This window comes from Sinocyclocheilus grahami, unplaced genomic scaffold (genome assembly GCF_001515645.1).
Source record: "Sinocyclocheilus grahami isolate Dianchi unplaced genomic scaffold, SAMN03320097.WGS_v1.1 scaffold127.1, whole genome shotgun sequence".
Lineage (NCBI taxonomy): Eukaryota > Metazoa > Chordata > Actinopteri > Cypriniformes > Cyprinidae > Sinocyclocheilus > Sinocyclocheilus grahami.
The window spans coordinates 1,090,401-1,115,892 of NW_015505306.1; the positions used below are offsets into that span (position 1 = coordinate 1,090,401).

Below are 25,492 nucleotides of genomic sequence, written 5' to 3' on the forward strand. Positions count from 1 at the left end.
GTCATACAGTAAATTCCATTTATATGACTGGATTCCGCGATTCCGTCCGCGTTTTCCGCATCGCGAAAATCATAGATAATATTGAGGTGTTTTGCAACTTCAGTGCAACGTTAGTGGGTTGGGATCTATTGCAACTTAAGCAACATCTGCTGCTGCCTTACCTTTGAGAGACAACTGATGTGTGATCACTGAAGCAGCTGCAGTTAGCAAGCGCTTTCGGAGTGAGAGTGAATTCCGCTTTGATTGGTCGGACTCATGACTCCCAACAAATCAGATGAGCGATGGGCGGAGACTGCTTTAGGCCACAGAGTGGTGAGTTCTGACAGGCTGGATCAGAGCCAAATAGCGCGTTTCAAAATTAAGTTATTTTATCGGCGAATCGGTTTTGAAAATGACCGATAACGATAATCATAAAAATGCTTAATATCGGCGGCGATAATCGGCCAGGCCGATAATCAGTCGAACCCTAAAATGAAATCAGTATTTAACCCTTTGACGCGTACGATCACACCGGTGTGATCAGTCTTGGCTGGTCCCTGAAGCGTACGATCACACCGGTGTGATTAGAACTTTCAGTGCGTCACGTCACCAACTGCTGAATTTAAATCCGATCGGACGTGCTGATCGCTTGTCATATTATCACAAATATTCATTGTTTTCAACCATATAATACTTATTTTAGGTTTCAGACATTTAAATACACATAATTACTAGCAAAACCATACATTTACAATTTGTAAAATGCACGCTGATGTCTATGGAAACGACAATAATCCTTACAAATATAATCTGACGACATGTTTTTATTGATATCATATATAGATTGTGTAGGTAACTATAAAGTTTACTCTGCTCTTCTCCCAGTTTACCGGAGACCTACTTTAACGTGTTTCGGGAGGAGAGGATGAATTTGCGTGTTGTAAATCCCACAGCTCGGATGCAGTGTGAACTAACATGGCGGCGCCCATCACCCGGTATAGATCAACTAACACGGTCGATATAAAAGTGTTTAAACTACCAAATAGATTTAATTGCACATATTTCAGAATCGGAATATCAGATATTTCATAATATAGTGAGCATGTTTGTGAATATTTTGAATAAAACAGGAAAAACGAAATAAAATCGATCCATGTGTCACACAGATCTATTGTGGCTACGTTGTTTCACATGACAAGCATGACGCTTCGCCATGGAAACAGTAAGGTGATACATTTTAAAGTAACAGTTGCCTAAAAAGAACTCACGCTGGAGGCTCAGCTAGAATATTTTAAACTCACATGCGAAAGGGTTAAGAAATAAATTTGTGCTACAGAGTTGGCACAGAAGAACACACAAGTGGCTTGTAGGTTTATTTTCATATGTTTAATGAGGCTCAGAGATCGCATGAGTGCAATTAAATTCATAAATTCATGTTGAGGTTAATGTTTTATATATAAAATTTTGAATATAGAAATATTAAATTATTTAAATAACAGAAAGGATACTTTAAAAATTTAACTAAAACTGCCAGCAGGTGGCGGTAAGTCACTAATTTTATCACTGAATCATTCATTCAATTGATTCGTTCGAACGGCTGATTCATTCAGGAATGAAGTACGTGACTCTTTATGAATGGGAATTGAATCATTAACTCACTAGATTAATTAAAAAATGCAGTTCATTCATAAACGAAACACCGCTGTGTTTGAATGGAGATGAGCAGCGGCTCAGCTGTTACTTTGTTTGAAACTATTTTCGTTGACGAAATAGAGCCAAATAACGCAATTGTGTTGTTGTCAGACAATATAAGTCACTTAAAATTAACTTCTTGTTTAATGAACTGTTGTATTAAATCAATATCACATTTGCAAACTCCCTTAATAATCATTAAAAGCTGTCACTCATCTTAGTTCATCGCAATCTCACAAACTCCATTATAATCGACGAAGCTCCCTACACTGCACAATGAATATCTTATTTACACCCTGTCAACACTGTTATAATGAGAGGATATATCTGTGATGCATTACTCAATGCTGCAGAAAGTAAGTACGTTAGAACCTTTGAAGCTCCCTCAGCGCAAACACAAATATGCTGATCTGGTCAGTCGCACTGGTGCTCCTAAATATTATTTCATATGCGCAAATGCGACTGAAATGGTCGCACTGTAGAGCCCTGTTACATAATATGAAAGCAACAATTTTTGTACACACTGCAAAAAAAAACGGCAGTATTTATTTCGAGAGTGAATATTATCTTCTTACAGTCTTAACCTACACCTTCATGCTAGTCATTATGGTTTTTAGCATATGGTACTTTAGGTCACAGTCACCTGCTTTGCACCACAAAGGAGCTATGTTTTTTTTTGGCAGTTGACAGAAGTCTTGTGGTGGACAAAAAAAACCTTTTAGAGACTTTAGACCCCAACTGAAAGTTTTCACACATTGGCTTGCCAAGATTGTGTGTGTGTGTGTGTGTGTGCGTGTATCTAAGAGGATGTGTAAATCACATCATTGTTGTGTTCAGGCCTGGTTGCTGTAACAGTAACAGATTGCTATTCCTGTTTTTTTTTAACTATCTTATCAATTTGGTTTGGTAATTTTTGGTTTTCCCCAGTAAATCTCAAATGATTCCTCATTAGGGCCTGACATAAGCAAGTGCCGTCTTAGCAACTTCAGACTTCTCTAAATGCTCTCAGTTCCTAGTGCATTACTTCCCCATTTTAAACGTTGATTTCACCAAAGCATTTTACACCTGGTAACCGACTCGTACTATTATAATTTGTAGACATTAAAAAAAGTTCTAATTTCGAATATTCGTCGAATTTAAAAGAAAAATCCAAAATGTTTTGGAGAGTATCCACTGAACATAAACAGCGTATGCTGTTCTGTGTCAGCTGCGTCACACGGATACGCTGTTTTTGTTCAGATCAAATCACAACAACGTAGGGAACAGATCCGGCGTGACGCAGCTGACACAGAACAGCATACGCTGTTTACATCCAGCTGATACTCTCCAAAATGGCGCTACAGGGTGATGCAGAGGAGACGAATTGTTGAATAAAGTCTTGTTTTTGTAATTTTTTTTCTTTTCTTTTCTTTTGCGCACAAAGTATTCTCGTAGCTTCGTAAAATTACGGTTGAACCCCTGATGTCACATGGATTATTTTACAGATCTCCTTGCTACGTCTCTGGACTTGGGAGCATTTCAGTTGTATTGCTGTCTATGCAGGGTCAAACAGCTCTCAGATTTCATCAAAAATATCTTAATTTGTGTTCCGAAGATGAACGAAGGTCTTACGGGTTTGAAACGACATGAGGGTGAGTAATTAATGACAGAATTTTAATTTTTGTGTGAACTATCCCTTTAAGCAGAGTAGTGGATTCATGCTGTTCAGGACAAGAAACAACACGAGCCACTTTACTGCGGCCCAGATCTATGGAGCTGATAACAGGGTAGATCTGCTCCTCACCAATCTCAGGATTCTCCATTTGCGCTGGTCAAAGGCAAATTTTGTCTGTTACTGTTGAGGTTCAGCTCGACTGTTAAGTAGACAGCCTCTTCCCTCGCTCTGCCACAGGCTCTGGTGATTTGTATGCAGTCTGTGTGAGTGAAGGCAACAAAACACTTTTGTGCCCTGTAATCCACAAACCATGTGTGTCGAGTGCAAAACATTATCAGGCTTCCTGCTTTCACAACTCTGCCCCTTCAGCCTCTGGGTGTTATGGTATGTACCCGACATGCAACAAAACAAAACTTGTTTTAGATTCCTGCAGCCAAGATCCTTTCATCTTTGGCTCCTCCTCACTTCACCCCTCCTCTTATTTCTAGGCATTGCATAATCCTAATCCACTGCGTTATTCCTCTCTCATTACCCCTGAAAAAAAGCCCTGTAATCTGGCTTCTTTTGTTTGTCTTTTTAAGGTCTGCTTTGCGCTAAAAAGCCAGCACATAGTTTATAACGGTCAAATTCGGTTTGGTGAATCATTACAAGGTTTACTAATAGTCTGTGCAAGTCAGTGAGGTTCATTTTAACCCCGCTTACTGAAGGCTTAATCTGATTTAGGAAATACTTGCGAGATGGTGCATTTTCAAAACGCTGACTCCATTCAATTTAGACAGTCATGCTGCATTATAAAATGCAACCGTCTTCAGCGCAGTTCATCTCAACTATGTTCTCCACGGGATCCATGATCTCTGCAGATTGAAGTTACCGGAAGAGATATTTTGATAGGGGACATCCACCCAAGTACGCTCTCTCCTGTGGTCCAAACGCTTATTTCTGTGCTCTGCCCACCCCATATTGGGACAGATAGGAGCATGTAGGATAGGAAAGCATAAAGAGTTCTGTTTCTGTTTCAACTATTGTGTGTAGGTGTCATTGTTGGGTGTAGAGAACTTTGTAGAGAGAAGGATTGCATGATCCATGAAGGAATGTTGAGCTGTGATTAAAACAATGACTCTTGTGCACTCCTGTAAATCTGAGGCCCGGGGAAGGAGATATTTCACTGACCCTCACTTTCACAGTTATTTTGGTGTGTAAGTCACAGTTGTAATATGCTGGTAAAAAAACAAACCAAAATTTTAACAAACATTATAAACACCATAAATGTATTTTAGTTTCCCTCACTCCACAACAAGTCTTTTAACAGTATTAAGGACAGAAGAGGTATACAATTATAAAATAAATGTAAAAAAACATAAATTACAGTGGCATTATAAACAACATTTATTATAAATACCAAGTTTATTTAAAGTGAAACTGAAATGGTGGGAAATGCACTATACAAATGTACTTGGGCTCATGGCCTCTCTCTGTGTGTGCATTGTGATATTCAGATGATAAAAAAGAGTAACTTATATTTAGGGCTGCACGATTAATCGCATGCGATATTTAACGCGCATCTTGTCAGAAAGCCGGTTCTGTAATCAGCGGTAAATCTCCATCACCTGCGGGCTTTCACATTGAGCAGCATTAACTACACAAAGCCGTTGTTCACTGAGGAGCTGCGCTAAAAATCGCGCGAATATGAACGTGGTTTGGCGCAGCTCGTCAGTGAACAACGGCTCTGTGTAGTTAATGCTGCTCAATGTGAAAGCACGCAGGTGATGGAGATTTACCGCTGATTAAAGAACCGGCTTTACTGAAAAGATGCGCGTTAAATATCGCTTGCGATTAATCGTGCAGCCCTACTTATATTCAACTTATATTCTGCAAAATATGGTTTGTGTGTATTATATTATATTATTATTTTATTTCATTTTTATTAAGAGATTTTGTATTCACAAAAACAGACGTTGGCTTCAGGCTTGGCTTCAGATGTTGCCGAGTTAACAGGACTTCCTTTTCAGCGTTGCTCAGAAACTGATATCCTGACCATGTTGTTCCTGTGTGCCCACACCCTTGATTGAAGATGAACAGCACAGTGTGGCTTCATGCTCAGCTGGGGGAGGGTTGCCAGGGGTTTTCTTATGACATAATCCCCTCTCTAGCTACTGAAAGCCACCTCAAAAGGCCTGCATGTACCTCTTGTAGACCTCAGTTAACCCCAAGATGCAAATAATATTTTGAAAGGGTATTTTATGTAGGAAATGAGGAAGACATTTTATTCTGACTCATATTTTAGAGCTTTACTCTACAGTTTCATCATGCACTGAGAAAGATGAGCATCGCGAAGGAAGTAGAACAGAACTCCTTCCTGCTGTCCTGTCAGCATGCCAAACTGTTGAAATTGCAAGAGGCTAATTGGTCTGTTATACATCTGAGCGTCATGGAACATTAACTCAAGGCCTGTTGCTGTTTCCTGGGCAGCTTGTTCCTGTTACTCAAGATTTTCATTTTCCGAACCGGAGCACGCCTTGGTGTGTTCTTCTTTAGCCCTGCTTGTCCATTTTCTAGTGTCCTTGTGTTTGTTGGTGACGTGCCGCACTGAGACCTGCTGTCACAAATTCATGGCCGAAGCAGGAGGTGGTGCTAGTACAGCACTAGTACAGTCACCGCTATGAACTGATGCAGATAACCAATAACACTACAGAATTTCCCCTACAGGGGTGAACAAAAGATGCCAGTAACATTTGATTTCAAAATACATTATGCTTGTAATTACTGACATCCTGTGAGAGGGTTTTTCATGAGTCACGTCCGTGTGTTCTCATGTTGAATGGGACCCTCATTACTTTGAGTGCTTATGTCTGCACATTTTACATTTTCGCAAATTGCCAGAACATTTAACTGTAATAACCTTTTTGTCATGAACACCAAATATCATACTTTGGTGGTGTGTATAAGTCCAAATACATCAAGTATGAAGAAAGGATGATTGTTAACCTTCTGAACTGATGTTTATATGTCTAGTTTGTGCTCGGCTGTTTTCATCTTCAGTTTACAGTGCATTGACTGATTATCTCTGCTCTTTGTCGTCCTAACAGGGTGAATCAGTGAAATATTTCTTGGATAACTTGGACAAACTCGGAACACCGGTAAGCATGTTGCTGTCTATCATCATTCTGTCTGTACTGAGGTTTCTCACCTCACATGTTTTTTCTAGTTATAATATTTATGCTTAATATCAATATTAATGTAATGCGCTTTAGGATGCTTTTAAATAATAAAGACTTTTTTTCCCACACTTTTTTTTACACTGATTTTACTGTGAATTTTGCAGAATTTCTTTAAATGTGGTAAAATGCGTTAATGGAGCTGACTCTTATTGCAAGTGGAAAGCACTAACAAATTAGTTGAAGTGTGTAATAAACTAAGATGGTTTCATCAAACTAGGGCTGGGCAATAACACTATAACGATAATTATCACGATATAATTTTCCTTGATAAAACGATAAAAAGAGTTAGATAAATGTTCGATATAATGTTTATGTGCCAAAAGCGGAACGAAAGAGCAATACTCATTTGAACGTGCCACACGAAGCATTTATCCACTCGGCTTAGTTTAAATGGCAGCGCAGCGCGAGCTTACTAGAGCACATGCGTTTACTCACCGATCAGTCTCAGGTAGTCTCGGACCACTAAACAGCGCTGTGAGATCCAGTGTGAAGCGCTTGAATTCAGCAAAGAACACCAATGACTAGGAGATTTAAACTGCAAACTGTGCTGAAGATACTTGTCATCAAAGTCAGGCAACCCAAACTTGTTTCATGATTTGAAACAATATCCCTTACTAGAACATGCAGATACTAAGAAATGTATTTTTCTATAAAGATATTTATTTTAAGGAAAAATGACTGGAAAAGTGGAAAGAATTCAAAAAGGTGCAGTGTTTGTTATGTTCTGACCATAAAGAGTAGTTTAAAACCACAAAAAAATGGTCTGGTTTCTACAACTTTCACTTAGGAGCAAAAATCTGCCTTTTAAACTTGAAAGAAAGATATGAAAATTATCAATATAGACTGATAATGATAAATGTTTTGATAATTTTTATTGCCCATATCACGCAGCCCTATTACAAACCTGTGAGCGTCTTCTGTGGCTATTTTATAAAAAAAATATTTAAAAACAACAGCAATCCAATGCAACTGGAGCCAATTGGCTTCCATTGTGTATGAACAAACAAATAAAAAAGCTTTTCTGAAAAAGCTTTAAAGTACTTATGGATGGAGTTTTTCCCAATGCATAGTAAATACCTCTTTAAAATAAATATCTCAGTCTTTACGTGCATTCAGGAGACTGATCCATTTCATACTGACAGATTAGTAAGTACAGCACTGAAGCAGGTAGCATTGCTTAAGATTTCTTTTATATTCACACAGAGCAGTATGAGATAAATCACTTTTTATTTTCTGCTGATTAATTTCAGCAGAGGATGAAGGAAATACTGAATGGCAAATGCTGAAGATAATGTGAGACTTATGAATGCCTGTCTGTTTGTTCCCTCACAATGCTGTGGGTTGTGACAGGGTTGCCCATTCACCATCCAGCACAGACAGAGAGAAGTGAAACTAGCTCTGCTGACATCAAAGGTCACGCGTGTCAACCCTTTCCCATAATACTTTCTATAGCACCTTTTCCGCATAACGTTTCACCAGTTTTAACGTGTAAGATATTTGAAAGAATCAGTCTGGAAGACTCTGCGTGTCATGAGGCTGTGTGATTAAAAATGACCATATGACAGTTCCTCATCTGCTCATGAGGGTTTTCTTACTCTTTCAGGTGATCCATGTGCTCACGCCGAGTAATGATAATAAATACCGTATGTGTTCTTAACAAGCAACACTAACCATCAGTTATAACTTTTCCTGATCCCATTTCAGTATTAATACCAGAGTACAAGAAAAGAAAATGAATTTATAGATCATAGACCAGCCATCAGCCATCTGAATGACTCAAAATAAAAATAAAAAACCTGAAAGCACAATTATTACGCTAATTTTGTAATGGGCCCACATCACTTCTTTCCACACTTAAACCATGATGACAGCACCCAGATACTGAATTGAGTCAGTATTGCCAAAACTGTACAAATACCCTATGTAGTTGTTGTTTTTGTTATTTTAAGTTTCAACACTTTTTGAAATGATTTAGATTCCTATATTTATGGTCCATATTTGTTCTGGTCCACTTCCTTTGCCTTATATATGTGGAGTGTGTTGACAGATTAATTTTTAGCAGATCATTTGAGACTCGCATCTGTGCAGCTGTCACAGCATCATTGTCTGGCTGATGCACGAGGCGCCAGTGCAGTTCCCTTTGCGTCATGTGACTTGCTGCCTGCTGCTCATGTTCTCTTTCAGTACTAAACGGATGTTTGCGGTTTTGTGCTCTTTCTAGATGCTGCTGACTGCAGTAAATGTGATGATTAGTATCTCGGCTTCGACTCCAGGCAGCTCTGCTTTAAGACGAAGAATCAGATTAGCTGTTTTAAATTCACGTCCTATGAAAACAGGCACACTCAGTCATCCTGTTCAAATCACTGATGCCGCATCAGGAAGAGAGACCGAAAGGACAGTTCTTTTGTTTCCCCACATATCTCACTTTCTGTATTACGCTCCTTGACGTCACTCTGTCGTACGATCTCAGTTCCTGTGTCTGTCGCTTTGACTTTATGTTCTGAGAAGGAGGAAGCAGGGTTGAATGCACTCTGCTCTGGTGGCACGCCTCAGACTGGCCTCTTTTTTTCTTTCTTTTTTCTTTCTTCTTTGAGCCAAACGGCTACTCTTCACTCAGCCACGTCACAGCAATGTGGACCCACTTCTGCACTCACGCCATCGACAAACAGGAAGAGGAAATAGTGCATGCTTCTGAGTGTGCTCAGAGAGGGAAATGGCCACTTAACTCTGTTGGAAAGTATGTGTTTGTTTCAGTTTATGTTCGTCCTCCTTGGATGGATGTAGTGTGGGTGTCAGACAGACCTCAGCAGCCCAGACTCATAAATATTTAGGAGGAGATGAGGAAGAATGATCATCTCAGACATGTGACAAAAATACAGGCAATGCAGAGCATGTGTCAGAGAGAGATGTGTATGTTTGGTTATAGAACTGAATTTAAGGTTGAATCTTAAACACTTAATGGAAAAAGCAATTCATCTTTATGTGACTAGAAATCCTTATTTAACGTCTTAAAGATATATTAAATACTTAAGCTCTGTTGAAAGCTTTTGCAGCAAGCTGATGATTACCACAGGAAATAATTTTCACTCACACTTCAGTTTGTAAAAACAAACCGAAAAACATGTTGACAGTTTCTAACAAAGGGAAGTCAATGAAACTGTAAGTTGATGAATGTTGAGACAAAATGAAAACTTAAGCAATAGTTATTCAAGATTATTTAGTGTAAAATACAAACCCAATTCCAAAAAAGTTGGGACACTACAAATTGTGAATAAAAACAGAATGCAATGATGTGGAAGTTTAAAATTTCAATATTTTATTCAGAATACAACATAGATGACATATCAAATGTTTAAACTGAGAAAATGTATCATTTTAAGGGAAAAATAAGTTGATTTTAAATTTCATGGCATCAACACATCTCAAAAAAGTTGGGACAAGGCCATGTTTACCACTGTGTGGCATCCCCTCTTCTTTTTATAACAGTCTGCAAACGTCTGGGGACTGAGGAGACAAGTTGCTCAAGTTTAAGAATAGGAATGTTGTCCCATTCTTGTCTAATACAGGCTTCTAGTTGCTCAAATGTCTTAGGTCTTCTTTGTCGCATTTTTGAAAATAACACACATAATGCAGATTTTCCATGGGCGCAGCATTCAGACATGAGTACCGGTTACATCAGTGTTGGTAAGGATCGACTGTTGGCTCTGGATCCATGATGAATGGCTTGTCCACTCAAGGCAGGTGTCTTTGACGTCATCCTGTCTGGAATTTCAGAAATCTGTCTCAGGTGTTCTGTGTTAGCACTGAGCACTGTTCTCTTATCGACATATGTCTTGCATTTGCTTTAGTGTAGAGTTTAATCTAATGCGTTGTGAGTGCATTTGCCCTTACACCCTGTACTGGCCAGTGCTTAGATCCAGATTCACCTTTTTGCTAATGCTTTACCCCTACCCCCCAACCTCCAACTCTGCTATGCCAGCTATGTGGAGAATGAGCCATGAGCTGGCCATCATAGTTGTTTTTTTTCCTCTCCCCTTTGTTTTGTTTTTGTTTTTTCTTGTCCCCACAGTTTGAGTTTTAGGTTCTACTGATTTATCAGAGTATTACCCTTTTTTTTTCCTCTAGGGAAAACCATGAAATCAACCTGAGATCACGTTCTTTCCTTTTTTTTTTTTTTTTTATGCAAAATGTTTGATTACAAAAAATATGATAGTAGTTTAGCAATTTTAGAAATAAATAAGCATGATTATTATGGTCAGAACAAGTATTATATTTCTCATTCATTTTGTCATAACCTTTATTTGTTTAAACTTCTTAATCTTCATTTCTGGGTTTGAAGGGGGGTTTGACTTTTTTTTGGACCCTGCTGTATCTGTATTTATATAAAAATGTGAAAAGGGTTTTTGTATATATATTTATATTTTTTTATAAAAACGTTATATATACACTAATATATAACATAAAATAAAATTTCACATAATTTCTCTTTAATGCTTGTAAAATGCTAAAAAAGATGTTTAAGAAATGATCATTTCTACAGAATTGTTAAGAGACTGTGTATGCACAGAATATATTTAGGGATGTTTGTAATTAAACTAACTTGTTAATAAAGTTGTCAATAACAAAATTTGCAAATAATTAAACAAGCAAGTTGACTACTGAAAATATGTTTTGATTTCAGGCAGAGTTGGCCAATTCCCAGTTTTTCTCTGTAACCATTAACAAGGTGTATGAATGATAGTGTAGGATTTTAAAAGCTGTGTAGTGTATTCCAACCGTGAAGTGATATTTATCGGATATGTGGTATGCAAACTACTGCCAGGTGATTTAATTTAATATATTAACCACCACATGCAAATCTCATTCCAGTCTTTACGACTGATTCACTGGCCTGTGCTTGGAGCTCACCACCTTCATTAGAAGCTTTACACTACAGTCCTTCTATCATTTGTCGGCTTGATGCCTTTTCAACCCTGAAGTAGAAGTTCCTATCAAATGTTGCTTTGAATCTTCAGTTTTCTCTTCTAAGGGGTTGACGGCTGCTCTGTCTCTCTCTCTCTCTACAGGATTATCTACCAACACAGCAAGACATCCTGCTGGCACGTAAGCCCACCAAGGGCATTCACGAGTACGACTTTGAGATCAAGAACGTGCCCTTCAAGATGGTGGACGTGGGCGGCCAGCGGTCGGAGCGCCGCAGGTGGTTCGAGTGCTTCGACAGCGTCACCTCGATCCTCTTCCTCGTCTCGTCCAGCGAGTTCGACCAGGTGCTGATGGAGGACCGGCAGACCAACCGCCTCATGGAGTCGCTCAACATCTTCGAGACCATCGTCAACAACCGCGTCTTCAGCAACGTGTCCATCATCCTCTTCCTCAACAAGACAGACTTGCTTGAGGAGAAAGTCAAAACGGTGGCCATCAAGGACTACTTCTCCGAGTACACAGGGGAGCCGCACAACTTGGAGGACGTGCAGAAGTTCCTGGTGGATTGTTTCCGGAACAAGCGCCGAGACCAGCAGCAGAAGCCCCTCTACCACCACTTCACCACCGCCATTAACACGGAGAACATTCGCCTGGTCTTTCGAGACGTCAAGGACACCATCTTGCACGACAACCTCAAACAACTCATGCTGCAGTGATGCTGGTCCAGCCATTACCTTCAGTAAACCTCTCCGAAATAACCCTCTTCTGCTCAGAAGAAACTGACTCCAATGTTTGTACTCCACAAAGTAACCTTTCTGAATAGCTCTGATGTGCTTTTATGCGAAGAAGGCGGCCTAGCCTAGCGGTCTGTCAGGGGCACGGGATGGTGGGTAGTTATTTTCTTAGAGAGTAAGCTTCGAGAAGAGAGTGGGTCTGGCCACTCACACTCGTCCTGCCAAGAGAAGCTGTACATGTCACTGAGCATCACCCTCTCGCCGAAGGTGCCAAACGCAATGCACTCCTCCCTCAAAAAAGGGGAGAAAAGCAGGCTGAGATCCTAGCACTGTTCTTTGATCTGTTACCTTTGAGCCTTTTATTACTGACCAAATAGCAAGATGAGATACAAATGCTGTTTTAACCTTTTAACAGGAACTATGTTCTGAGCCTTTCTGTCGATACCTGCCTGGCCTTAATTTTCCCCCTTATTTTGATTGGTGTTTTTAACGTGTAGATGTCTAATCAATTGTAAAATTTTAGAATTCAGTTTTTTTTATTTTATATATATATAGATCTATGAATATATTTACCGATCAACTTTTTAAGTTATGTTTCAGAAGTTTACACTCTTATTTTCCTCTGCTGATGGATAACGCTCACAATTTGTACCACTTGATAAACTGAACTTATACTGTGGTTAGCCACGCTAGGCAAGCTGATAGATGCAGTATGCATACAGCATAAACTCAGGGCTGAATGTAGACCACTTAAGCGTAGTTGTTCGCCTTCAGGAACATCCACTAATTGTAGCTCTCCATCAGTGGCTGGAAATCACATTTCCTTGCTGGCCTGCAGACGACATCCTCCGCTCTGCCATAGCTAGAGTCTGGAAGAACTTCTTTATCCATCAGGGAACGAAAAACGGTTTCTTGTTAATTTATTTGCTTTCTGTTTTTGTTTCTTGGTCCACAACCAAAACTAAACTGGCTTCTCGGTCAGACCCCGCTAATGAAAGCGTCTGTATTCACAAGTGCCACATGTTTAAGGTACCAATAATTTGAACAAACTTCCTCAAAAGGGATAGATCTTATTATGTGAACCTCGTTCCCTCAACAGTTGTGTATAGCTACTTTGTATAGTGCCATGTCCGCCCTGAATACTACGGTTGTAGTAAGTATTTTATGTAAATGGTCTATACCTCACCCTCCTCACTCTTTTCTAACAGATATGTAACCTACACTGAAATGTTTAGCTGTTTTTTGCCACTGTGCACCCATAAATCCAGAGATACTGACTCACTGCCCGCATTTCGCCTCGTTCAGGGTTGCTCTTTTGGCTGGTGCGTCTCAGCTGAATGCTTCCTGTATATGTGGCCTATGCATTCAGATGGCTGCAGCTAGGCCTGGCTCTTTGTCTGGTGTCGAATTCTGCCTTACTCCCCTGGCTGAAGTCCCAGGAGGCTCGTGAAAAGCAAGTATTATGTCTTCACTCTCCAGTCTCCACTGACAGTGTCCTGTGTTTTCTAGTGCCATTCACTGCCCCCCCCAGTGCCAGGAAACCGGGCGTTGCATGGAGCTTTTGTTGTCATCTTAGTATCCAATATTAATAAATACTTAGTATCAATTTTAATATTTCACTTTACAAACTCAAACTGTTCCAAGCACAAGATGTTGACTTATTTGAGTGAATTTGAGTATCAATTGAGTATTCGAGAAAAACTGAGTATCAACCTCTAGTATTTGCTGCCTAGTTCTAGCATGCCGAGTCTTAAAATGTTGTATTATCTGCCTTTGAGCTTAGAGAGACCTTAATAAAGCAAGTTTTATGTACTTGCCAAAACCCAAAGGAGTGCCTGAGGACCTTTACAAGTCCACGACTTCCATCGTCTGGGAGCCCTGAGGGCAAACCCAAGTGCTTGTGCAAATGATGTCACTGTCTGTCTGGTGTAGCTGTGACCGATCTGTCAGTACGACCGGTGGAGGACAAAAGCTGCACCAACATGCACACTGCCTCAATGCCTGTAGTGGAGAGCACTGGTCTGTCGTCTTTAGAATGCTCCTAACGGTTGACATGTTTAAAGGAAGGGCAATGCTGCAGATAGATACACTACTTCAGCTGTACCTCCTCTGTTCACTGCTGAGAGAAACGCCATTTTGTGGCAGTTCTGTGTTGTCTTTCATTAGCCATTCATGTTCGTTTCTTGCAAGAGTTGTTGAGGATGGTGTTTAAAAAAAACAAGTCTTTCTCACTGTATCCTTATCCGAAACTTGATTCTGATCAGAGATGGCTGATTTGCTGTTTTCTGCTTTGCCCAGATAATCAAGTTTGATTCATAATGATTATGCAAGAATTATGCCTACCACATAAAATAATTCCTAGTGCCTCCAGATTGATGCCTCAGACTTTTTTGGTCCTTCTTTTCTGGTCCTTTTTTTTCTGTACTTTGTTTTTTTTTTATTTGATTTAATGTGGATGCTTTTGAGTCCTCATATCAGAATCATTCATACTAAAGATTTCAAGACTCCTGTGCTCCGTAAAGAATATAGACCTGCTTTCATTGTACAGTCTAACATATGCTTCTTCATTCTTCGTCATTGACCCAATAAAATCATTTTGCAAAAACTGTCATTTTGATTGTTTTTTTTTTCAGAATAACTAAGCAATTCTGCAGCTTGTTTTAATTTCTACAAACATTTCTTCCAAACGAGTCGGTGAAAGTGCAATTCCATATTGTGAACACTAAGTTGTAGTGTTACACCAAATTTATCCAGGGTTTCAGTGAGCTTTACTTTTTCTCATTTACATGAAACCTTTAAAATGTAAAAATATATTTTTTAACTATACATTTATTCATTTTATATTATTTTAGCTTTATGGGTGTTAAAAATAACAGGTTGAACAACCAGCAGGTTGTGATGTTTGCCATGTATTGTCTATTGGGAATCTGCACAATAATAAAGATAGATGACAAAACATTCAAAGATACTGTTTTTAAAATAATTTATCAGATTTAATATAAATTAAGCTTGATTTATATTCAATCTAAAATGTTCTTTAAGGAACAGTGTGAGAAATTGTGATATAATTACAATTTATGTCATGATGATTCAGCAAAAAAATGTTTAGAAAAAAATCACGTGCACAATAATGGATTTTCAGTGTTAGTCTAAGCAAGGCAAGGCATTCCAAATAACTGGACTCTCCTAAGATACCAGACGGTGAGCGTGATTTCACCGAGCACAACATGTTCCTGGATCAACATCCTTGTTGATCCTGGAACAACATTCCAGTCAATCAATCAGAATTGAGGGATAACTTTTCAGGAAATACCTGTTTTAGGCTTGCAATCAGGGTTAGACGTTTCTGCACTCTTGGTAATCAGCTATCATTTCACACTGATTTTAGGAATAAATTATGGGTAGGGTTAGGTTTAGGGGTAAGGATTGGGTTTAGTCTATATTTTTGGACAGTAATGTTGATCCTGGATCAACAAAAGATGTTGATCCAGGAACATGTCTGTCTTGGCAAAATCACGGCGACCGATACCAGACGGCTGTCTTCACAGAGTGAGGTTACTGCAGCTACATGTGCTGTGCTGATCTTCTGCAGAGGGTGACCTGACCGCTGCAGCAGACCAACATGACTCAGCTTTTTGTAAATGGTCATGTGACTGCTTCATATACACCACTACAATAGGATTTACTTATGTGGTGTTCCCCAGAGAAGATGAATCTGTGAAGTATCAAATAACCGGGACTCAGTTATAAAAATCATTGCTTTTATTCTACATTGAACATGTTCTGGCATTGCAATATTCAGACGTGCAGGATCTCACTGGCAGAAATAAGCATTACATAAAAAAAAAAATACAAATCAAAGAAAAGATGCACAAAATGTGTTTTCTCATCAAAAGTAAAAAACCTAAATAAACAGTATTTAAATACATGTATGACAAATTAAAAGAGTTTACAGAGCAATAAGAGGTACATAAGATTTCAAGTCATTAGGTAAGTGCTTTAATGGGATTTACCTACAGACAGACTCCTCTATGCAGTACATGGTGCTAAAATACATTTCATTCTTTTTTCATTTTAAACTGACTCCAGTGCTCATAAACTGTCATTTCTCTCCATCAAATGATCCATTCTTCTGTCATTCATGTAGTGAATTGCACATAAAAAAAATACTACAGTCAAGCTGCTCATTCAGCGTACTATGTTTTCAAGGCCGGTTCTCACAGAACACGTTTTATTGCGCTACTTTTTACGGACCTCTTTAACCATTGCTGCGCATTAATTAAAAAGAAAAAGTTTAAGCAACTGTATGTAGTTTTGTATAATACTGCGAGTGAGTGGAATTCACCACTGTAAATATATCGGTCTGTAATAATAGCAGTGGATAGCTGTACACCTGCATTTGTTGCTGCCATAAAGCAATCCGCCCTTCTTGCGGAATTTCATACCCGCTTTATTAGAAGTCAGTGTACCATCAGAATGATCTTGAAACTGATATTTCAAGGTTAAAAAAAAACGTACATACAGTTTTACGCGTCTGGAGACTCGGTCCGTGTACTGTCAATTTAACAGAAGTTCAACATTTTACGTGTCTCAAGACTCGCGGTTTATGCATTCATTTCCATTTGTCTATGCCAAATCTCGCGTTTTTTGGCGTTCTACAATGCTGTTGTTTTCACATAAACGTGCGATAGACGGGACGACTTTTTAAAAACGCACTTGGAAACACTGCGTCTGGTGCTATGTGAATGCCCCTTTTAGCTTCCCGTTTGAAGTCACAAGCTCTGCGTAATTCCGCAGAATTCTCTGACAAGGCACAGACGGCGCACTCCAAATTACGGCGATAACATTACATTCTATAGCCATAATTTTTCATGAAAAACTCTTGAATGTGTTTCTAGGCAGCCTACATATCTGAGCAGAAATTGAGAGGACAGAAGCCTTTGACGGTTGGTCAGCATAACTCATCCCTCATTCAACATGTTCTGACTGATGATGGGTTACTCTTGATGGAAGTGGTCATCAGAACTACATTAACATCTAAGCTGAGATGTTGCCATCTTACTTTCCATTTACAATAGAAATACTAGTTAAATATTAAACCACTAGACACAGACCCGTTATCTATAGGCAAGCGAATGACATATAACCCTGAAACACTAGACAGCTCTGTACCCGTCTCACCTTCATCTCTGAATGAGGCTTATGCAACCTAATGCAATATACATTTGCATCATGGCCTCACTCTCAGCAGCAAAACAGCCTGAGGTTTCATCTTTTTAGTCGTTAAAGCCAGAACTAAAAGTGGTATGATGGTTTGTGGACAACATAATTATGAATTAAAGAGTGAAGTTGCATTTCACACTAAGACTTTGGTAAATGAGAGGTATAGAACTGAATGCCTAATGGGTTTAATTCTTGTCCTCTCTAAAAGTGTGTCTGTCTGTGGAGACTAGTACGTAGCACACAATATGACAGGAAAGGAACCTCAAAATTCTTGTTTCCTTTCAATAAATAATTATACAAGGAATGTAAACGTTTTGGAATTATGATTGGGTGGTCAGCAAAAGTGCAATGAACAGTGATTAAACTCTTCTTTAATTGCCTTAAAGTTAGATTTGTGACTATTTTACCCTGTTGGCACAGGGTTTGTGTATGGCAGCCTTTGGGATGATCATTCAAGTGGAGGATAAGTGCGTTTACTCTTGAGGTGAGGCGGTATTCATACTGGCCACGGTTTGCTCTTTGCAGGACCGTTGTCAAGCTCCATGTCCATTTCTACAAAGTCAGCAGGGCCATAATCACTACCCTGTGAGCTGGAGTCTCTGTCTGTTGTTTGCTGGTCATTTCTCCTCCTCCAAAGGCAAAGGCCGGATTTGGCTGGACGCACCAGCCCAAGAAACAGAGCACCGACTCCCATCCCAGCCGCGCAGGAGTAAAAGGCTGACCCGTAATTGTCAGTCCTGTCTACCAGAAAACCTGAAACAAAAGACACAAGATGACATTTATAAATGTGTGTGGGAGGCAGATTTATAGGTTTATAACTAGATTCTTTTCATATACTGGAGGAAGTATGAATGGCAAATTGGGGTCCAGGTTCATAAGGGATCACTGAAACATTTGAACAAAGCATTTTACAAAATGTACTTTTGGTGGTATCTAAGTTAACATGCACTTAAGAAATTAATGAAATGTGTTTAACTTTATTATTATTATTATTTTTACATTCACCAAATGTTGATTCATTTCTAAAAACTGTTTGTTTTTTACATTCGCAGTACACTGACAAAGTAAAATATTTCATATGATTAATTTAATATTTATTTCATTTATGGTATATGTAGAACTGACCATGAAATGAAAAAACCACAGGGCTTAAATAGACAGGACAAACAAAGGGAGAACCTAACTTAGGGTGACCATACGTGCCATTTTCCCAGGACGCGAACCTAGATATTTTAGGCAATATAGAAATCCTGGCCAGGACGCATCCTGGGCAAATGGCACGTATGGTCACCCTACCTAACTAAACACACCTGAACTGAGGAACCTAATCATATCAGTAACCATAGAAACAAACAGGCAGGGCACAGAGGAAGACAGAACTAATTAACAGACTAGAAGGCTAGGGGTGCTTCTCAATATCCCTCCTCGTTTCCCCGCTCCTCTGTCCTCCATCCTATGACCCGGAAACCGATCAAGCTCAGCCATCTTGTAGGACATCTCAATTCTCTAATTGCGCCGCGAGGAGGCGAGGATCGAGGAATGAGGAGGCTTCCTGAGGAGCTATGAGCGAGGATACACAGGTGTATCCTTTGCGGAAGTGTTTTTCATCTAAAAACCTGACGCACGTGTACATTCTCCTCCCATTTCGCATCTGTTGTAATAATTTTAATTTATATTTTACCTTTGCAGTTTAAAGAAACCATACATGTCATATATTTCAAACAGAGCATCTTGCTTTATTAATATTTATTATGAATGTCTTAACAAACTTTAACAACATAAGGGCAGACCCCTTTAGCGCAGCTGATGATGCTTTGAAGTGACGCTAAAGGGAACGAGGGTATATCATATCAACTCCTCTGTCCTCCCGTCTTTTCCTTGTGTCCTTTCCTCGCATCCTGAAGGGGTCGAGCTAAGACGCGAGGAAAGGAAGCAAGGAAAGGAAACGAGGATGCACAAATAAGAATTGAGAAGCACCCTAGACGATTTTAAGGCCAATTTTAAGATTTGCGGCTTGTCGCAAACGATTTTTTTTGTCCAAAAAATCCTTTATTGTGTGGTGTCATTACGATTATCTGCTCCCGATTGAGATGGAGCGTCGCCGAACTCAAATCGTAAATATCAAACAAGTTTTGACTCTTGATCGGGCTGCCTCTGACGTGATACCCGCGATAGCCAATGAGAGCTGGATGTTGCGTGCTTCTATAGCTGAAACTTGGCAGCCACAAACATGCCATAAAAGCAGAGAACATCACCCATATTCTTTTTTAAACTTTGTTTTTCACTGTGAAACAGAACGCGCACCAGGAGAGCCAGCTGACAACGTTGATTGTCCTCTATTTGTTTTTCTTCTCTAGTCACGTTTGATCTCGCGAGTCTCCGTGAGATCTCGTGTCACTGTGAAATCATTCCTACAATCATCAAGTGTGTGGTCTCGCGGTCTGGTCGAATCGGCTAGTGTGCGCGTTCAGAGGATTATAAGGCTAAAAATCGGTTGAACTGTCTTCATGTCTGTGGTCTCCCATGGTTTTAAAATCGTTTAAGATTTGAAAATCGTCTAGTGTGCGGACAGCTTAACTTAGAAACACATGCACAGAACATGAAAACAGATCAAAAACAAACTCTAAGCATGAACCAACAAACCAAGGTACACCAGGAACATTCACCAAATTTAGATAATATTTCTAAAAATTTAATTTAATAATATTTATTTTGGGGTTTTTTAATATCTCACAAAATATACATGTTTTTTTTGCATGAAAATATATAGCTGCCTAAATGGGTTCCTTTGCATCATATTTGAATGTCTTTTAAAAATGCCTGTTTCTAGCCAGTTGTCAGATTACTATGCATCATAGTGGTTTATAACTAAAGTGGTTAGTCTACAGAGGCTGTTTTTACCTCCTAAAGGTGGACCAGCCAGTCCTGCAAAGCTCTGGATACAGACATAGACGCCAACAGCCGATGACATTCTCTGAATGCCGATCACGTCATCTTCAGCCAGCATTGGGATGTGACTGGATGCCACGGTGCCCAGCAGAAAGCCATAGAAACAGGAGCAGGACATGAGCCCCCAGAACTCAGTGACAAAAGTGAAGATGACCAGCACTGGACACAGCAGCACTGTGCAAATCAGCAGAATGTAGATTTTGCGGATGGGCCTGCGATTGAGAACCCAACCCATGGACAGACGACCTAGAATCTCAGCCACGGCCATGGCCGAGAGCATGTAGGTGGCGCTGTCACGTGACACTCCTCGGCTCACGCTCAGCTCAATGACGTAGAGCTGCGGAGCGAAGAAGCCCAGACTGGCGAACAGGCCAAACAGTGCGTAGCAGTTGAAGCTGGCGTCTCTAAGCACGGAGAAGTCCAAAAACTTGGGCCTAGAGGCGCTCGAGTCTACTCGTTCCTGTTTGAGTGGGGTCTCAGGCAGCACTGGTTGCTTGTTTTCACGGTTTTCTTCGTCCTCCTTTTCCTTAAGTGCTTTTTTCTCTGCAGAGTTCTGTTCTGTAGATTCCTGGCCCTCGGACAGGTTGATCTGGGAAGAGGTGACGGATTGGACCCCTGAGTCCACAGAGCCGAAAGAGGTACGTGTGAATTCATTCTCCTGGTCATATTTGGATTCAGGTTCTGTAAGGGGGGATGTGGACCCCTCTGAGGCAGTGGGTTTGGGTTTAATGACTATTGGCTTTAGCAGAGCCCCACAGACGATAATTAAGGCCTGCATAACCCCAATCATGATCAAGCAGTTGCGCCAGCCCATATGCTCCTTCAGTGCATTCATAGCTGCAACGTGAATTCAAATGAAATTAATTACAGAAAGACCAGTTTTTCAACATGTCTGAAAAACATTAGGCTTCCTGTGAAAAATAATAGTCTTTTATGACTATGCAAATATATTTGACTTCCAAATAGACTTTTATCATGTTATGTACATGCTTAGCTAATGTGTAACATTCCAAACTAGTCTGCCTGTGTGTTTAAAGGGCCAGTTCACCAAAAAATTAATAACCTATCATAATTTGTTCACCCTCATGTTGTTCCAAACCTGTATGACTGTCTTTAGTCTGTGGAACTCAAAAGAAGATATTTTAAAAATGCCTCAGTGTTTTTTGTTCATACAATGAGAGTCAATGGGGTCCAATATGGTTTTGGAGAAAAACATGGAGAAAAACAGATCGAACAAAATATCATGTTTTGTGTTATGCAGAAGAATGAATGACATGAGGCTGAGAAAATGTGTGAACTATCCAGAGGACTATATTGCACAGCTCTGGCCATCATACCTGGAGCAAGTGCTAGCAGGGAGAAGCATTCTCCCGTGGAGGCTATGGAAGTGACGAGGGAACGGCGCTTGCTGAAGTACTGGGTCAGGATGGTAACTGTAGGCAGGAAGGTAAGGCAGTAACCCAGGCCTGTAAATAAATAGCAAAGAGGGAGATGACAGCCACTGGTTCCTTCAACACAAGGGGCTCAGGTCAGTCTGAGGGGCCGGGCTCAAAGCACGCCAAGAACCAGGCCGCTCTCAAAGGGCTGAAAGAAAACTGTATTTAAAAGAGACAAAAAAAGAGACAAGGAGAAACAAAGATCGGCAAGGTTAGGATCAACTAATGATGGTGGGGAGGGAGTGTTTTGATATTTGGGGAAAGCTAGCAGTGCATCTTTTGAGAAATCTGAAAATCCAAATAATTATGTGGTCACATTGAGTGTCAATTCTAATTTGAGCAATTGAGAGCGTTTATATATATTTTTTTTTAAATCAGCTTTTTATAACAATTAATGAAAAAGGGATTCTCCATATGTGGACTGGATGGCTTGCGTGTGAATAAATTATTAAATAAAAATGAAATCTTCAAACATATTGTCTTATATTAGGGTATTTAAAATGTGCATTATGAGATATATTTAAACAAATTGGTGTCTTATACAATTGACAACTTTCTTAAAAGAAGGAAATTTGAAATAAGCCAAGTTAACTTTTGGATAATGTGTTTGAATCCTGCAACTGTATGTCAACACATGAAAACACTCATCCTGTTATAAAGGGGTGTGTGATACTAAAGGTGTCAAGAATCAGGTTTATTGATGCTGACAAGTCATACACCAGTCACAGCACTGCTTGAATTCCCTCTCTGTCTTTAAAAAAAGTAAGCGAATAGAAGAGAGCATCATGTTTACTAGGAAAAAAAATACTCATACAGTAATGAAATAGAAAATAAATATGGGTAAATGACAGAAATGAAGACTATTATTTTTATGACAAAAAATACACTACAGGTCATAAGTTTGAGCTTGGTGAGATTTATAAATGGTTTTGAAAGAAGTCTCATGCTCACCAAGGCTGCATTTATTTGATCAAAAATACTGTAAAAGAGCAGTATTGTGAATTATTATTACAAATTAAAATAACTCTTTTCTATTTTAATATATTTTAAAATGCAATTTATTCCTGTGATTTCAAAGCTGAATTTTCAGCATCATTGCTCCAGTCTTCATTGTCACATGATCCTTCAGAAATCATTCTGATATGCTAATTTGCTGCTTAAGAATAATTTCTTATTACTATCAATGTTGAAAACAGTTGTGCTGCTTAACAGTTTTGTTTGCATTTTTCGGGATTCTTTGATGAATAAGAAAGTTCAAAAGAACAGCATTTATTCGAAATATAACTTTATCCAGATTCTAAATGCTAACTAACAGTTTTAAACAAAAAGAAAGAAATTGTTACTTTGCAAAGGCTATGTTTGGAAATTCTGTCTCTTCTTTAATATAAAAATTCAACATTAATTAGTTTTCACAATATCATGCCATGCCACCCTTAGGAAAAATGTTTTCAGTTACAAACTGCACTTCCAACAAAAAACAATGCAATATTAAAGTACTGAATAAATTCAGCAGTCATTTACCTTACGTACTTTGTTATAGGACAGTACAGGACAAAACATGTATCACAAACCTAACTCACACTCAAGCTGGATTTACCTGCAACAATACCCATGGTAATGTACATCTCAATGATGGAGTTGGTGAAGGCTGTTGTGATTGTACCCAGGCTGATCAGCAGACCACCGACCATGACAACAGGCTGATAGCCAAAGCGGTTACTCATCACCGTAGAAAGAGGAGCTGTGGGAAAGATGGTGCCAACCATAAACACTTACGATAACACTCAGAAATGGAACAGCTGTGATATATTTGCAGTCTTACAGCTCAAATTCAATTACAAACACAGTAAATCTATGCACCTCCTGTCTGACTCTGTAAAGCTGCTTTGACACAACCAGTATTGCGTAAAGCACTATACAAATAAAGGTGCCTTGACTTGACTTCCTTTTCAAAACTGTCCTAAACTATCCATTAATGATGGTTCCATTTTTGCAGCAAAGGCATGAAGTCAGTATCACTAGCAAGTTTTGCTTGGGGTAATCACTTTCTATCTGAGCCATTTGAGTGAGTGCCTCTGTTTGAACAAGAATGATCCTTTAAAGCCCACTCAGCTGGAAAAATATGAATCCATCCATTGAGTCATGTAATGGTGGGGCTGCTTTGTCACTGGGAAAAGTAAGTGAATCTCCAGTCAGCCATCGCAACAGCCGGCGGTCCTTACACAGCACAATTTAGCACATCCACTAAACAGGGCATTGCTTGCTCTCAGCACAAATGCCAATATGAAAAGATGAGCTTGGAAGACAGGATCAGTTTGACAGATTCACACTGCAGGAACTCGATATCTTTTTTTTTTCTTTTTTTCGATATCTTTTTTTCTATAATTCAAAGGGATAGTTGACCCAAAAATGAAAATTCTGTCATCTCTCACCAATATTTCATTTATAAACTTACTTTCTTCTCTGAAACATAAAATAGAAGATTATAAAATAGAAGATTATTTTGAAGAATGTTGGTAACCCAACAGTTTTGGTGCCCACTAACTTCAACTGAATGGACAAAGAAAAGACATTTCTCAAAATATCCTCTTTTGGAACTACATGAGGGTGAGAAAATAATGGCAAACATTTAACATTTAAGTCAACTATCCCCTTAAGGCTTGAGAGAATTACAGGGAAATGACAGAGCTGATGACACAGCTTGTTTCTTAATTTTACACTTTGTACCCGCCCCGCCTTTTGGATATGCCCGGTCTTTTTATAATGACCTATTTTCCGTCAACTTCCCTGGACTAAAATTGAGCTGTGTGTTTGGTGTAGCTTGTGAAAAAAGTTGTGGTCGCAGTAAAGTAAAACCAGCATTGATAATAACAAACTAAAAAAATAGTATTCACTGGCTTGTACAGATGTCTTTATGATCGTAAAAGCAAAAGCTAGTAATGAAATTTGATTTAGGTTTGCTGTAGTAACCTGTAGTTAAGTTACTGTAGTAACCTGCAAAAGCATTCACCAGAAAACATTCTTGAATCTTTCTGCAATATCATACACTGAGGTATTTTTCTCTTGTGTAAACACCATTTGTATTGTGTAAACACTGAGGGGCACCTAGTACTATCGTATTGTATCTTTAAATATCTAGATTGAATTACCTGTGAAGGCCATGACAAAGACACAGATGGAGACAACCCATGACACTCTGCTGTTGGTTTCATTAAAGTCTGTCATGAGGTCCTGGAGGAAGATCCCAAAAATCTTAATAATGCCATAGGTAAAAACCTCCACGAAGAAGAAGGCGGCAGCCACCATCCAGCCCCAGCCTCCATCAGGCACCTCATCGTACACATTTGGGCTCGTGCAGCCCTTCAGGGCAGACATTATTCCTGTCATGATGGACACTGACGTTTCTGTAAATGTAAGCAAAGTTACAGTACAGAGAGTTTTAGGTATGATAGGTCATTTCTACACCGCTCTGATGGTGTGCCCTTGTCAACTCAACAGCGGCTGTGTTTGAAAGCAGCTCATGTCTTTAATTTGCTCTGTCTGCTGGATTATTTTACCTTTCAAGGTGCTACAAATCAATAAAACATTTGTTAGGTAACCACTGTTAGGATATTAGAAAAAAATGGGAGTGCCAAAGCCAAGCACCATTTTGAAACTTTGATATATATATATATATATATATAT

General features: G+C 39.3%; 2 protein-coding genes across 2 annotated transcripts in view; one reads left to right on the forward strand and one right to left on the reverse strand.

Annotated features, from left to right (window-relative positions):
* LOC107590387 (guanine nucleotide-binding protein subunit alpha-13-like) overlaps positions 1-14,702 on the forward strand; it is a 36,827-nt gene extending 22,125 nt beyond the window's left edge. Inside the window, exons 3-4 of the mRNA XM_016279110.1 lie at positions 6,412-6,462; positions 11,610-14,702. Coding sequence (XP_016134596.1) covers positions 6,412-6,462; positions 11,610-12,182 — 624 coding nt within the window. The 3' untranslated portion in view covers positions 12,183-14,702. The remainder of the gene's footprint in view (positions 1-6,411; positions 6,463-11,609) is intronic.
* A 1,016-nt stretch (positions 14,703-15,718) lies between these two features.
* The window catches only part of slc16a6b (solute carrier family 16 member 6b), a 12,051-nt gene continuing 2,277 nt past the window's right edge, over positions 15,719-25,492 (reverse strand). Inside the window, exons 2-6 of the mRNA XM_016279111.1 lie at positions 24,958-25,212; positions 23,406-23,549; positions 21,710-21,838; positions 20,325-21,209; positions 15,719-18,176 (exon numbers count right to left, since the gene is read on the reverse strand). Of these exons, the coding sequence (XP_016134597.1) occupies positions 17,920-18,176; positions 20,325-21,209; positions 21,710-21,838; positions 23,406-23,549; positions 24,958-25,195 (1,653 nt within the window). The 5' untranslated portion in view covers positions 25,196-25,212 and the 3' untranslated portion in view covers positions 15,719-17,919. The remainder of the gene's footprint in view (positions 18,177-20,324; positions 21,210-21,709; positions 21,839-23,405; positions 23,550-24,957; positions 25,213-25,492) is intronic.